General features: G+C 41.5%; 1 protein-coding gene across 37 annotated transcripts in view; it reads left to right on the forward strand.

Moving 5' to 3' along the window:
- The window catches only part of DOCK3 (dedicator of cytokinesis 3), a 718,052-nt gene that overhangs the window by 565,681 nt on the left and 137,008 nt on the right, over nt 1-15,363 (forward strand). For all 37 annotated transcript variants that reach the window (XM_035275648.3, XM_035275652.3, XM_035275649.3 and 34 more), the window contains one exon: nt 1,638-1,763. In XM_035275648.3, coding sequence (XP_035131539.2) covers nt 1,638-1,763 — 126 coding nt within the window. The remainder of the gene's footprint in view (nt 1-1,637; nt 1,764-15,363) is intronic.

The raw sequence follows: 15,363 nt of genomic DNA on the forward strand, positions 1-15,363 counted from the left end.
CTTTTGCCCACCAACCACAACCCCCTCAAATTATAGAGACTTTCATCCTATTTGCTTCATGCTGGGCTATCTCCTAAGTCAGTGGATGTCTCTTAGCTACGTAAAGACAACAAAGATGAGTAAGTTAGGGTTACGAAGTGAGAGCAGATATATCCCAAGCTGTTCTCTACAAAGATTATTGTGGTTTTGGTTCTGGCCCCCAGCTTTTCAGGTTCATAAACTAATTGCAGTTTAGTCCACCAGTGATTAGGCTGTAAAATAATTACTTTAGTGTGGTTGAAATCCCAAACACTGATTATCTAACCAGAATGCCAACTGGAATACCCTATGTTTGCCTTTTCAGGACACTATGATCCTGGTGTTAATGACACTTAAGATACCAAGGTTTCTTGGGAAGCATGAGTTCAGTAGAAGCAGTGAGTTAATCTTGAGGTCTGTCCAGGCTGTAATAGAACCGTATTTCCTCCCTTGGCCCAGCTCTAAGAGTACATATTCCTGGTACTGGCATACTTTTACTTGCCAGATAAAATATCTGTAACTCTTCTGACTTCTGTCTTTGTCTCCTCCATTCCTCCTGCCTTCCCATTCCTAGGCCATTCTTATTTTACAATTATTGCTACCGTTTCCCTTCCAGCTACTACTCTTTTAATTGTATTTATTATCATAACACCTTATTCCCTCGTTTCTATAATTGTTCATCTGCTACAAGTTTATAGACCACTGAGGGTGCCTCCTGTCAACCCATAGATTAGCATCTAAATTATTCATCCTGTTAATAGTTAAACCCATTCACAGTTATAGAGGTAACACTTCCTAATTCCATAGAGGCTTGACTGTTAGAGCCTTCTAGCCAGTAGCTGCAGTGGGGACCCTCAGGGAAGTAGTGTGGAGGGGGAAATTTCAGGAGATTCTAACTTTGTGCAAAACTCCAAGTGTGTAAGTAGTGAGCCAGAAAGCAGCTCATCTGAGGGAATATTACAAATATTCCCAAGTTTTGATTGAAGATATGTGAAGGATCTGAAATCCTCATGAAGTCTTTAAGGCTTAGCTAGTCCCACAAAGCACACTCTTTTCTTTGCAGAATGTCTCCTCTGTTGCAAGCCAGTGCAAAGATGAACCAGAAAGTTACTTCACATACTTTGGCATACTCCTAGCATAAAACACAGCACATCTTAGCTTGCTCATCTCTCATATGTGGGATGCCCTGACTGAAGGTCTTCTTTGGCCATGTTTGTTTCTAGTCTATAGACTTCTCTAGATTCTTAAATATACAAATTACATAGTTCAACCCTCTTATTCAGTATTCACCAAAGAGTCAGCTGGACCTGAGTTGGATGCTGGGGAACAGAGGGAAAGACAACTCAATCTCCCAGACTTCAGTCTGTCTTTAATAGACTAGTTCTCTCGGTTATTAGGGTCACTTTGACTTACATTTCTTTAGCTTTCCCAAATGTTTCTTCAAAATAACTTATACTTTCTGCATCAAGGTTTTTCTCAAGAAATTGCTGAACTTGGCACTTTTTTTTCTTCCCTCCCTCCCTTGGCACATTTTCTTATGGAAAATGTGACTATATCTTTTCTAGTACTATGTAACAGGGTAGAACTGTGGTTCTAAGAAAATGCTTTTGTTTTTGCAGGTCTTATCATATCTCTGCAGCTTCTTCGTGGAGACATGGAACAGATTCGGAGAGAAAATCCCATGGTATTTAATAGGGGATTGGCAATTACAAGAAAATTGGGATTTCCTGATGTTATTATGCCAGGTATGCAGAACTTCTTGGGGCTGGGAAGGAAAATGGGTTAGGATGGAATCTAGTGTTCCTCTCCTGAACAGGAGGTGAACTGTGTTATAGAGGAGACCTACAGCTATTAAAATCTTCCACATACCAAGTCAGGCTGCTTACTGCAGTCTGAAGCCAATGGTTCTTTGGCTCTTATAGGCATTTGTTCTTTTCTAGAAACCCCTACATTACATTCACCAGTGCAACGTGACAATCCAGCAGAGGCTTTATTGTCTCCTATGAAGGCTGAATGGTAGGAGAGAATATGGAACCCTTCATGGAGAGATTTTTATACTCTATTCTTCCATCACATTTCTTAGAAGATAAATATCTCACAACAACTTCCTGCTTAAGGGAAAGAATATATCAAAATATATGCCTATAGTATCAGTGAATCCCAATTGTGTAGGAATAGCAGATACATTTCCAATTTTATGTATCAGAAAAGTAGATCAGATAAATGGTATAAATTAGACATTGTGAATATAGCACTACCTGGCCAAAAGCTTCTCAGGAATTGTCTCATCCATTTCACCTAAGGCCCAGTGGTGAGCCAGGGCATAAATTGGGAATGTGTTGACCCTCAACTGTGGTCCCAGTAGGTCAATATTAGGTTTATGTTTCCTAATTAGGCAGACATGGGTAGGGCTGGAAAAGTGAATCCAGATGGGGCATCAGAGCCAAGGGGACTATTGGGAGTGAAGAAGGGGTAGAGGCATGGTTCAGATGGATGGTAGGTGGTCTAAAACCAGAGAAGATGCAAATAAGGAGAAGGAGATTAGAAAAGGCAAATGTCTGGTTGTCTGGATAGATTCTAGGATGAGTGGACCTACCCTCTCAGTTGAGTTTTTTGTTTGTTAGCATTCAAGCTCTGATAAGGGACAGACTGCCTTCTCAAGTGGCTCCCTGACCCCCATGTATCCTGACTGGGAGATACCTCCCAGTAGGGGCTGACAGACACCTCATACAGGAGAGCTCTGGCTAGGACCTGGCAGGTACCGTTTTGGGACGAAGCTACCAGAGGAAGGGACAGGCAGCAGTCTTTGCTATTCTGCAGCCCCCACTGGCGATTCCCAGGCAAGCAGGGTCTGGAGTGGACCTCCAGCAAACTCCAACAGACCTGCAGCAGCCTGACTGTTAGAAGGAAAACTAACAAACAGAAAAAAAATAGTTTCAACATCAACAGAAAGGACATCCACTCAGAGAACCCATCCAAAGGTCACCAACTTCAAAGACCAAAGGTAGATAAATCTACAAAGATGGGAAGAAACCAGTGCAAAAAGGCTGAAATCTCCAAAAACCAGCACACCTCTTCTCATCCAAGGGATTACAACTCCTTACCAGCAAGAGAACAAAACTGGATGGAGAATGAGTTTGACAAATTAGCAGAAGCAGGCTTTAGAAAGTGGGTAATAACAAACTTCTCTGAGCTAAAGGAGCATGTTCTAACCCAATGCAAGGAAGCTAAGAACCTTGAAAAAGTATAGATGAAATGCTAGCTAGAATAACCAATGTAGATAAGAACATAAACAACTTGATGGAGCTGAAAAACACAGCACAAGAACTTCATGAATCATACACAAGTTTCAATAGCTGAATCGATCAAGCAGAAGAAAGGATATCAGAGATTGAAGATCATCTCAGTGAAATAAAGTGAGAAGGCAAGATGAGAGAAAAAAGTGAAAAGAAATGAACAAAGCCTCCAAGATATATGGAATTATGTGAAAATACCAAATCTACATTTGATCAGTGTACCCAAAAGTGATGGGGAGAATGGAACCAAGTTGGAAAATACTCTTCAGGATATTATCCAGGAGAATTTCCCCACCCTAGCAAGGCAGGCCAACATTCAAATTCAGGAAATACAGAGAACACCACAAAGATATTCCTCAAGAAGAGCAACCCCAAGACACATAATCATTGGATTCACCAGAGTTGAAATGAAGGAGAAAATGCCAAGGGCAGCCAGAGAGAAAGGTCAGGATACCCACAAAGGGAAGCCCATCAGACTCACAGCAGATCTCTCAGCAGAAACCCTCCAAGCCAGAAGGGGGTCAATATTCAACATCCTTAAAGAAAAAAATTTTCAGCTGGGTGTGGTGGCTTATGCCTGTAATCCTAGCACTTTGGGAGGCCAAGGCAAGCAGATCATGAGGTCAAGAGATCAAGATCATCCTAGCCAACATAGTGAAATACCATCTCTACTAAAAACACAAAAGAATAGCTGGGTGTGGTGGCACATGCCTATACTCTCCAGCTACTGAGGAGGCTGAAGCAGAAGAATCACTTGAACCCAGGAAGTGGAGGTTGCAGTGAGCTGAGATCATGCCACAGTAGTCCAGCCTGGGCAATAGAACGAGACTCTGTCTCGAAAAAGAAAAAAATTTTCAACCCAGAATTTCATATCCAGTCAAACTAAGCTTCATAAGCAGAGGAGAAATAAAATCCTTTATGGACAAGCAAATGCTGAGAGATTTTGTCACCACCAGGCCTGCCTTACAAGAGCTCCTGAAGGAAGCACTAAACATAGAAAAGAACAACCAGTACCAGCCACTGCAAAAACATACCAAATTGTAAAGACCATCAACACTGTGAAGAAACTGTATCAACTAATGGGCAAAACAACCAGCTAGCATCAAAATGGCAGGATCAAATTCAAAGATAACAATATTAACCTTAAATGTAAACTGGCTAAATGCCCCAATCAAAAGACCCAGACTGGCAAATTGGATAAAGAGTCAAGACACATCAGTGTGCTGTATTCAGGAAACCCATCTCATTTGTTTGTTTGTTTTGAGACAGAGTTTCACTCTGTTGCCCATAATGGAGTGCAGTGGCGTGATCTTGGCTCACTACAAACTCCACCCACTAGGTTCAAGTGATTCTCCTGCCTCAGCCTCCCAAGTAGCTGGGACTACATGTTTATACCACCACACCTGGCTAATTTTTGTAGAGATAGGGTTTCACCACTCTGGCCAGGCTGGTCGTGAACTCCTGACCTCAGGTGACCCAGTACTGGCATACTGGTCTTGAACTCCTGACCTCAGCCTTCCAAAGTGCTGGGATTACAGGCTTGAGCCACTGTGCCTGGCCTCAGTTGAATTTTAATGCTCTGTTAAAAGCTTATTTGCTTTCGTTGTAAAGGGCCAGGCCAGGCCAGGCTAGACCGAACTGATGATGATCACTTTAAATATCACTTATTTGGAGTTCTTCATGGTGGTTCACTAAATTCTCTCATTGAAAGCATTTGCCAGCACATACACAAAGGGTTGGGTAGCCTGGGCATAGAGGTCTATGTGATGGGCTCCAGCTGCCTTCCAACTTTCCAGGCTATGCCCAGATTTATTTTCTGTCACCTTCATTCTCTCCCCACAGAGAACAAAGCCTCCAAGTATATGGGAGGCATATATATAAATGCAGAGGAAGCTGCTATGCACAGCCTTCCTCTTCTACTCAGGCACACAGGAGAGTCTTTTGGATTGGAAACATAGGATAGTAGGATCAATTATGTTTTTCTCTAAATGCTAGGAAGACTTCATGCTTATGAAAGCTGTTGCAGGGGTAATGACCACCACAGGATGCTTCTACCTCCCTGTTATGACATGCTTCTTAGCTCTTTCTGTGCTGGTAATTAGGAAATGAGCCCAAGCATAGTCAGGCTTCTTGATCATGAAAAAAAGAAGTTACAAAATTGAAAAAGAATAAATTGTTACCAAAATTGACCTGGTAATCTTTTAAAAATTAGATATTTAGGCTCATGTGGTGGAGTATATTCCAAAAGATATACTTAAAGTACTTCCTTAAGAACTTTTCCAAGATTTGATTATTACCTTCCTGATAGTCTTCACATACTCATTGGATTAAAACCAAGTGATCAGAGACTAGAAAGGAACAGGCTTCAGTCAGAAATGTATTTCAGCAAAATGTGATTTTAAGTTACATTGTCAAAACCTCATCTATGGAAAAAAATCTTTTTAGGGTACTCTGCATCTCTTCATATTATTGGCACACAGCTGGACATGACTGTGGAAATACGCAATTTCAAGCATTGGTGAAGCAAGCTGAGGTTGAGGGTGTTTTCCCTCCCGTGGTCAGCTAAGGGACCATCATATGATTTTCCCCACAAGGCAGAAATATGGGCATTCCTGGCAGGCCCACGATGGGGCTGTGAGCCTGCTTTTAAAGTACAAAGTGCCATAGCTGAAAGTAAAGACTGATTCATAGGCAGAGCAGCCCTTTTGCATAATCTGCCCCCTCTTCCACCCTTTCTTTTCCTGAGGAAAGAGCTCTTGCACCGATGGCCACTCTCAGCGTTGTGAGCAGTTAACAACTGGCATTCCCCCTAAATATGCCCCAATATACTGTCAGAATAGGTTTTCAGTCCCTGGGCAAAGTGATAGGACTGTACCTGCAGGTCCTATTGGAGCAACAGGAAAAGTATGCAGGAATGTTTTACATTTTGGTCAGCCTATCTTGGGAAACAGTGACTGTGTTAAGAAGCCCTTTGGGGAGTCTTTCTCAAACCTTGGCCACACCTCTACCTGCAGCTAGGCTACTTGAGTTGCAGCAGTCCCTCAGCTCTCACAGTGCTGGTGTGACCAAGTTATAAGAAATGGCAACTTCATCTTCTTGACCCATGAACATGTGGAGAAATAACAAGGAAAGAAATGTCAGTAACTGTGACCATGACAGTGTGATAAGTCTGATAAAGTAAATTGAAAAATTAGAAGTATTCATAAACTGTGATCCTTATTTTAAAACTATCCAGCATTTTTTCAGAAACTATCAAGCACTCATTTGGAAAAGTCTTTGTTTTTTTGGTCAGGGTGGCCCAGATAGGTCCTTGTCAAAGCATACTGGCAGAGCTGTAAGGGAGAGTTCAGACAGGCTCTAGCCACACCAGTAACTGACATGCAGTTTCTAAAAAGATCTTTTTGGCATTCTACCATTGCTTTCCATGGGAGTGTACATACATAACATAGGGGCGCTGTCAGCATGAGATATTCTGCTCTGCCATAACTGAGGCCATGACTACACATGAGTTCTGCTCATGACCCATGGTAATGAGCAAGAGGCAACAGTGATATTGCTGGTGTTTTGGGAGCAACCCAGGAAATGCCATCTTAGATTATAGAAGAACAAATAAATATGGGAAATTTAGCCTTTTTTTAAAAACTGAACATTTGTTAGTTGATCACCATATTTCTGTGGATACTTTTTCTTTCCTTCTAAACTTATTTTAGTAAAGTACAAAAGCTAAAATAACTCTATGGCACATTTTTAGTTTTTTCCTAGATTTTTTTTTTAAGAAGATGGGCAAGAAAGACAAGGACAAGTGTTACAGGTAAACAAATTGATGTTAACATTGTTTCCTGTGACTCCTGTGTCAGAATTAACTATGACAAAACTTTAAAGAAAGCCATTAGCCAAAGAGTATAACATGAAAGGAATGATTTAAAACCTCTAGCAGCTCAAGTCAGGTGCAGAGGCTTATGTCTGTAATCCCAGCACTTTGGGAGGCCAAGGCAGGCAGATCACTTGAGGTCAGGAATTCGAGACCAGCCTGCCCAACATGGTGAAACCCCATCTCTATTAAAAACACAAAAATTAGCCGGGTGCGGTGGTGCACACATGTAATCCCAGCTACTCAGGAGACTGAGGCAGGAAAATCGCTTGAACCTGGGAGGTAGAGGTTGCAGTGTGCCAAGATGGCACCACTGCCCTCCAGCCTGGGTGACACAGAGAGACCCTGTCTCAAAAAAAATAAAATAAAATAAAACCTCTCACTCAGCTGGGCATGGTGGCTCACACCTGTAATCCTAGCACTTTGGGAGGCCAAGGCAGGCAGATCACCTGAGGCCAGACTTTCAAGTCCAGCCTAGCCAATATGGTGAGACCCCCATCTCTAAAAAAAATACAAAAATTAACAGAGCATGGTGGCACACATCTGTAGTCCCAGATATTCGAGAGGCTGACACGTGAGAATTGCTTAAACCCAGGAGGTGGAAGTTGCAGTGAGCCAAGATCGTACCACTGTACTCCAGCCTGTGTGACAGAGCAGACTCTGTCTCAAAAACAAAAACAAAACAAAACAAAAAACCTCTTGCTCAAGAAGGGACTGTACCCTTCTTCAGACCATGTCTAAACCAGCAGAGATGTGCCACCACCTGCTATGGCTCTCTTTCTTTGCTTTCCTGGAAAGTCTGTACCCTGTAGTCAGTGCAAATAAAGGGCTTTGTCATGGTTCTTTGGGTAGTACAATGGTTTAACCCATTTTCTAAGCCTTGAATTTCTAAGGTTATCATTGACTGTAGGTGATATGAGCCAAATTTCATATTAAATGGTCTTCTGTCTTGTCATCAAAAGCCCATCTATGATTTATAATGTTGTTTTAACAGATGACTAAGGTTTTTCCTAAAGCAGTGGTTCTCTAACCTTAGTGTGCTTCAGAATCACTGGCAAGGCCTATAAAACACAGATTTCTGGCCCACCCTAAGAGTTTCTAATTCAGTAAAATTGTAGTGGAACCCAGCAATTTGCATCTCTCACAAGCTTCCAAGTGATGGTGATGCTGCTGTTCTGGGACCCCCTTTGGGAACCAGGTCCAAGAAAGTTCTCTGCTTATGGATGTTTTTCCCCTTCTTGATTCCCTTTTCTCAATTACTGCTCCCCTCTGGATTACCCCGAACATATCTATTAGAAGGCAGCTATGCAAGCATAGCATCCTTTTAGAGGACCCTCTAACTCTTGCCCTTGTGCTCTGTCCTTTTCTTTGACACCTGACAAAAAATGTGCATGTTTCATCACTGGCCTTCAAGTGATGTTTCTTTCTTTTCCTGTTGGTCTTAATTGTTCTTGTTTTTCTCTGTGCTGTCCCTTCATTTTCGCCCCTTTCTTTCTGATGCAGAGATGAAGATAGTTGGGTGTAAGTTCGCTTTTGTGTGTTCTGTCTGCTTATTGCCTGCTTTGTTCTCATCTTCATTTGTTTCATGGAATGTTGCGATACTGGGGTGGGGTATCATGTACATATTAATAATCCTCATCAGCCTCACCTTCTTGGGTAACTGACAAGACATTAAAAGAAAGGCTACCAGCCCATCAATAACACTGTGTATTACTTTGAATATTCACTTAAGATCTGGAGAAACTTGGGACATATTGGAATGTTTAGAATATCTTAACAAGCTTAAGGTGTATAGATATAGGAAAAGATTTTTTATGAGACTGATCAGTTACATTCATTGAAAAGAAAAGGAATCATGCTTACTCCAAGCCACAAGGAATCAGAAAGGCAGAAAGCTTCCCTTTTTGGCTTTCTTGGGACACAGTTCTCATGAAAAGACAAACAAAGAGAGACATGGTTTTTGGAAGAAAGCTTTCCTCAAGGAGAGTAATGACATTATTTACCACAAGTGGGTTAACAGCACTGGTCAATCTGAGTGTCAGATGAAGCTATGGCATTGTATCTAAAGGATGGTTTAAGAATTATCACATCTAGTCCCAAAAGACATTGGAAGATCATCACATCCCTGACTCAAGAAAGGAAAAACTATATATAGTGATGTCACACTATGCCCATACCTCTCATCCTATTAGAGCTGACTTTGTTGCAGTAGAAACCAGAAGTGTGACACCAAAGACATGATGAGAAAAAGAAAGAATCCTTCTTTTTTGTGTACTCTAAAGAACTCCTCTCAAGAGTCTTTTTTTTTCTTTTAGTCTCTTCCTCAAGAAAATAAGAACTCCATTGGTCACATACCTAACACCATCCAGGTTGAATGGTAGCTAACATCTCTAACATCTCTACATTTCCATGTATACTGTTAGGAGACTTCCTTCTATTCTTCCAAGAGATAGGCTTGGCCTCATTCCAATTGTACGGAAAGAAAGGTTCTTATCTTACATGATCTTATGGAAGTGGCCAGGCACGATGGCTCATGCCTGTAATCCCAACAGTTTGGGAGGCCAAGGCAGACAGATCACTGAAGTCATCCTAGGCAACATAGTGAAATCCCGTCTCTACTAAAAATACAAATTTAGCCAGGTGTGGTGGCGGGTGCCAGTAATCCCAGCTACTCCGGAGGCTGAGGCAGGAGAATAGCTTTAACCTGGGAGGCGGAGGTTGTAGTGAGCCAAGATTGCACCACTATGCTACAGCCTGAACAACGGAGTGAGACTATGTCTCAAAAAAAAAAAAAATGAGAGGAAGAGAAAGCATATCTGTAGAAGCCTCTCCTAATCCTGTCTAGAAGTAGACAAGGTATAAATAATATAGTATTAAGTATTATTGGGCAGGGCATGGTGGCTCACATGTGTAATCCCAGCACTTTGGGAGGCAGATCACCTGAGGTCAGGAGTTCCAGACCAGCCTGGCCAATATGGTGAAACTCCATCTCTACTAAAAATACAAAAAATTAGTTCGGCATGGTCGGGGGTGCCTGTAATCCCAGCCATTTGGAAGGCTGAGGCTAGAGAATCACTTAAAACCCAGGAGGCAGAGGTTGCAGTGAGCTGAGATTGCACCACTGCACTCCAGCCTGGGCAACAGAGCAAGACTCCCATCTCATAAAAAAAAAAAAAATATATATATATATATATATATATATATATACACACACATATATATTTTTATACTTGAACCCAGAGCCTCCTAATATGAAATGTGAGTAATTTATACAGAAGGAATGTGAATATAATAAAGAGGCCAAGTCAGATTTTGACTGGCCAAACTTGTTTGGGCCTTCCCAGATTATTTCTGCTGGGATGGAATTCCACATAGGCTAGCACTAATGAAACGTTTGGCCCCAAATTCCAAGTAGTGCTTGAGACTCTCTTGCTAACAAATGTTCTGATGCCTGGCTGGACTTCAGAGGTTGGGAGACCTCTGAGACTGCTCTCAAAAGAAACTTTCAAACACATCATGAACCCTCTTTCTCCAGAGTCACTAGTAAGCAGGCCTTCAGAGGGTCAGACCTGTCACTGTCTGTCACAGTGCTCCCTAATCTATCCCACTAAGATTTCTGGTGGCTGAACAGCACTATTTACTCTTAAGACCACACACATCATAAGGACCTCAGAGTATTCAGGCCAATCCCTATCATAATAAGATAGCCTTAGGTTCCTTACCTTGCTTTGTCCCAGTAGCTATTTAGGCACACAGGAATCTGTATTTTTGATGTGTAGTGCAGCTGTTCTTCACACATAAACATCCAAGCCAGGTATCAGTAAACTATAGCCTGTGGGTCAAATCCAGCCAACAGTCTCTTTTGGTACTTCTTGCTAGCTAAGAATTTTTTTTACATTTTAAAAGTGTTGTAAAAAGAAAGAATACCTGCCAGACACACATATAGCCCACAGAACCTAAAACATTTATTATTTAGTCTTTTACAGAAAAGGTTTCTTAACTGCTAGAAACTTAAGTGCCCAGTTTCCTGCGTGCAGCTGTACCAACAGATCCTGTGAGCATGTGAAAGGGGTAGATATTTTATTCTGAGGCCCTTTTATAAGAAAAACTCAAATCATTCCACTTCATTCAAGAAATTCCGTTGGATGTCCCCCAAGCACTAAGCACTCAATGTAAGGCATTACTGATGCTGTAAGGTGCTCTGCCAACCTTAGGAAGCAGAGGGCACTTAACAAAGGGAGTCAGGGCTGCCCAAGGTCCTCCCTTCCTAAAAAGGAGATCCATCATCAGGGCTACCCTCAGAAATACCTACTCCTACTTCTTGCCCAAGAGACTCTCCCTCTCAGCACTCCTCCATGCTGCCTAAGAGCTGCCCAGTCCCCCGCCCCTAGCCAAACTCCATCAGTGTCCTCCCAGCAGACCTCCTAGTGTTAAACAATGAAGAACATCAGAATCACTTGGTGATTTTTTAAAAAATAGATGTACACAAGACCCACTGGAATCTCAAGGTGTGAATGCTAGAAAACTGTTTTCAACAAATTCCCCAGGTGGTTCGAATACAACCAGCCAGGCAGTGGTCTGCAAACTAACATCCACTGCTCCAGCTTTTTCTTTCTCATCTTCATTGTAATGTGCCTGCCCTCATGCCTTTCTCTCCTGATAATATTTCCTGGAAGTTGGTGCCAAAGTTTACAGGAGTCTCTCGGAAACAGAGCCTTAACCCAAAGGCATGATCCAACTGATAGGTTTTATGAACTCGTAACATGCAATAGGGACAGCTGAGGAGCCGGGGAACCACGGAAGTCTATCTGTAAGGCAGGCAGACAGGTAGGCCTGGGTCATTAGATCCCTGGAGCTTTTCACATTTGCTGCTGCTTATGTTTTCTTCTAGTTCCAAGAGAATTAGTGGAGAGCTTAATTGAAATGATCCCCCAGAGAGATTTTGACAGGAAGCCTCTCCATCTCAGAAACATTAATTTTCACAAATTGCCATTCTTGAAATTAAAACCGTAATTGCATAATTGCAACCCATAAGCCCAATAGCCTAATACCTAACCTGGCTGAGAATAGTTCTAGAATAGTCTAGGCAGGCCTGTTCTCCAAATAAAGAGCAGCTAAAGACCTGACAAAAATAAACTACTTCAGTCTGTAACTCAGAGGGTACAATTACTTGTGTTGATAAATTTTTTCAGCTAGATGATCACCAAGTGCATTCTGTTTTTTTAAAAAAATGAAAACTATAGGAATATATAACTTAATCCTTCCATTCTTGAAACTGGCATTTTACCTTAAAGTGCCCTGCCCAGAAACTGTGAGCATACTCTGTATAATCAACACAGATCAAATTCTTTCATTAGTAATCTCCAAGACACTGTCTAATTTTATTTATTTGTTTATTTTTAAAAGACAGTGTCTCACTCCGTCAGCTAGGTTTAAGTACACTGGCATGATCATAGCTCATTGCAGCCTCAAACTCCTGGGCTCAAGTGATACTCCCTCCTTAGCCTCCTGACTAGCTAGGACTATAGGTGCACACTGCCATGTTTAGCTAATTAAAAAAAAATTTTTTTGTAGAGCCTCACTGTGTTGCCCAGCTAGTCTAGAACTCTTAGCCTCAAAGAGTCTCCCCACTTCAGCCTCCTTATAATCCAAGGCAGGAATTACAGGCATAAGCTACCATGCCCAGCTCCTAGTTTTTTATTAGTATTCTATATATGTATAAAACTAGGAAAATTCAAAAATGTTTCATTTGAAGGACATGTTATTGGTTAACCTGTATATAGAGCCACAGAGATTAAAAATGTTTGTACAACCTAGAATAATGTTTCTGGTAGCCAACAGGTAACATTTTAAAAGCCACATAGATTATTTTGAGAATGACTTCCAGAGAGTTCAAACTAGGGTGATATTTAAACCAAGCACCTATTCTTTTTTAAACAAAAATTGTAACCATTTATTGGATGAGATATTCTTTTTTTTATTTTTAATACTTTAAGTACTGGGGTACACATGTAGATCTTGCAGGACCATTTATAGGTACACACATGCTATGGTGGTTTGCTATCTCCATGCCCCTATCACCTACATCAGGCATTTCTCCCAATGTTATCCCTCCCCAACCCCTGCTGTCCCTCCCCTAGTCCCCCACCCCCCAACAGACCTCAGTGTGTGATGTTTCCCTCCCTGTGCCCATGTGCTCTCATTGTTCAACGCCCACCGATGAGTGAGAACATGCAGCCAAGCACCTATTCTTAGATTAAGCATTAAAATTTTCTAAACTATTTGACTCAGAAAAGGATAAAAATAAACATTTAAAAATTAATTTAAAAATTCTAGACTATTCACTTTGTGCTAATTTAAATTTAAGTATTACTTAAATTCCACAGAAAAACTAATATGCAGTTAAGACTTTTCTAAGAAGCCTGTTTCAATTGTTTAAAATTCAGGTATAGCTAACTCTGATTTATCCCACTGTAATAGCAATAATCTGATTTTAAAGGAGAAAGTTAAAATGAAGAAAAATAGCAATGAGCCATAGTAAAGTTCTCCGTTAAGTTTGGTTTTTCCTTTCAGGACTGACTTTATTCAACCTTTGTCCTGACAGTAGCAAACTGATAAATTTGAGCTTCCTTTCTTGTTCTACCTGTCTTCCCCACCCAAACCTACCCTGTACACCTGAGCGCTCTAAATAGTGTACTAGGAGGCCCCAAGCAGCAACATCCAAAGGAAGCGGACTAAGATTCTAGACATTAGAATTCAAAGCAGAGGCACTTCCTAACCCAAGGGGCTGTGTAGATGTGGTCCTCCAGGCCATCCCACATATGCAACAGTGACATTCTAATATGACTTTCAAGATACATTTTCTTCTTCCTTCATGGTAACATCAAGGTTGCTTGTTTGGGAAAGAAGATGGCTTTCACACATTAGGGAAAGATCTCAGGGCTCTCAAGAAATAGTTAATTGTTTGTCATGACTTTTCTTCCCCACTTTAGCCATAGTATTTTAAGAACCTTCATTATGCAGCCAAATACCATGATTTCAAGATGTTGTACCTGGGATAGGAAAATGACCTGAATAATGGAAGGACTAGTCACAAAGACCCTGAAATCCTCAAGTATATGCTAGTCCTGGTCTATTCCTGTTTCATGCATGAGAGAAACTCAGATGCTTCCATTATTAGAGAGGTAGTCAGTGCAAAAAAGAGAGCATTGTCATTTATCTCTGACCAAACCAGAAAGCCCACATGCTAACCGAAAGCAAACCCTGCCTCTATCACTGTGATTCCAAGTAATAACATGTTTTAATGTCCCAGTTTTTCCAAGAACTGAAGTAGAAAAAAATACCTAGTTTCTGAACTGGCATGTTTTGCAAGTTGTCTCATTATCTCTCATTTGGTTTCTTCAGACTGCTAACACATCTTCACTTTGGTCTTTCCTATTTCCCTTTGCCATTTTCTTCCTTTGAAGTTTGTTGCTCCCACAGCTTTTATTATTTTTTTTTGAAAGTCAAAAGCCCTTCTTAGGCCGGGCGCGGTGGCTCAAGCCTGTAATCCCAGCACTTTGGGAGGCCGAGGCGGGTGGATCACGAGGTCAAGAGATCGAGACCATCCTGGTCAACATGGTGAAACCCCGTCTCTACTAAAAATACAAAAATTAGCTGGGCATGGTGGCGCACGCCTGTAATCCCAGCTACTCGGGAGGCTGAGGCAGGAGAATTGCCTGAACCCAGGAGGCGGAGGTTGCGGTGAGCCGAGATCGCGCCATTGCACTCCAGCCTGGGTAACAAGAGTGAAACTCTGTCTCAAAAAAAAAAGAAAGAGAGAAAGAGATAGGCAAAATGGGCTGGAGTCAGAGCACAGGGAAGCAAAAAAGCACATGTTACCTCATTGCCTTACTACCTATGCTTCTGGAAAGTGATCTCCCAGCACACTTGCAAACAAAAAGAAGAAAAAGCAACAAGTAGTCCAGTGACCTGTACGTGTCACTCCAGCAGGGAATGAGATTTGGAACAAAGTCTCCAAATCTTTGGAAGGAAAAGTAGTATCCTCTAGTCAGACTCAGAAAGGATGGGGAGTGCAAAAAGAAAACATAAAAAAAGTATAAATCTATCAAAGAGAACCCCTTCTTGAGGAAAAAGAAGAAGGATTAGTAGTTAAGACACAGGCATGTTAAAATGTTA

Source organism: Callithrix jacchus, chromosome 15 (assembly GCF_049354715.1).
Source record: "Callithrix jacchus isolate 240 chromosome 15, calJac240_pri, whole genome shotgun sequence".
Taxonomy (NCBI): Eukaryota; Metazoa; Chordata; class Mammalia; order Primates; family Cebidae; genus Callithrix; species Callithrix jacchus.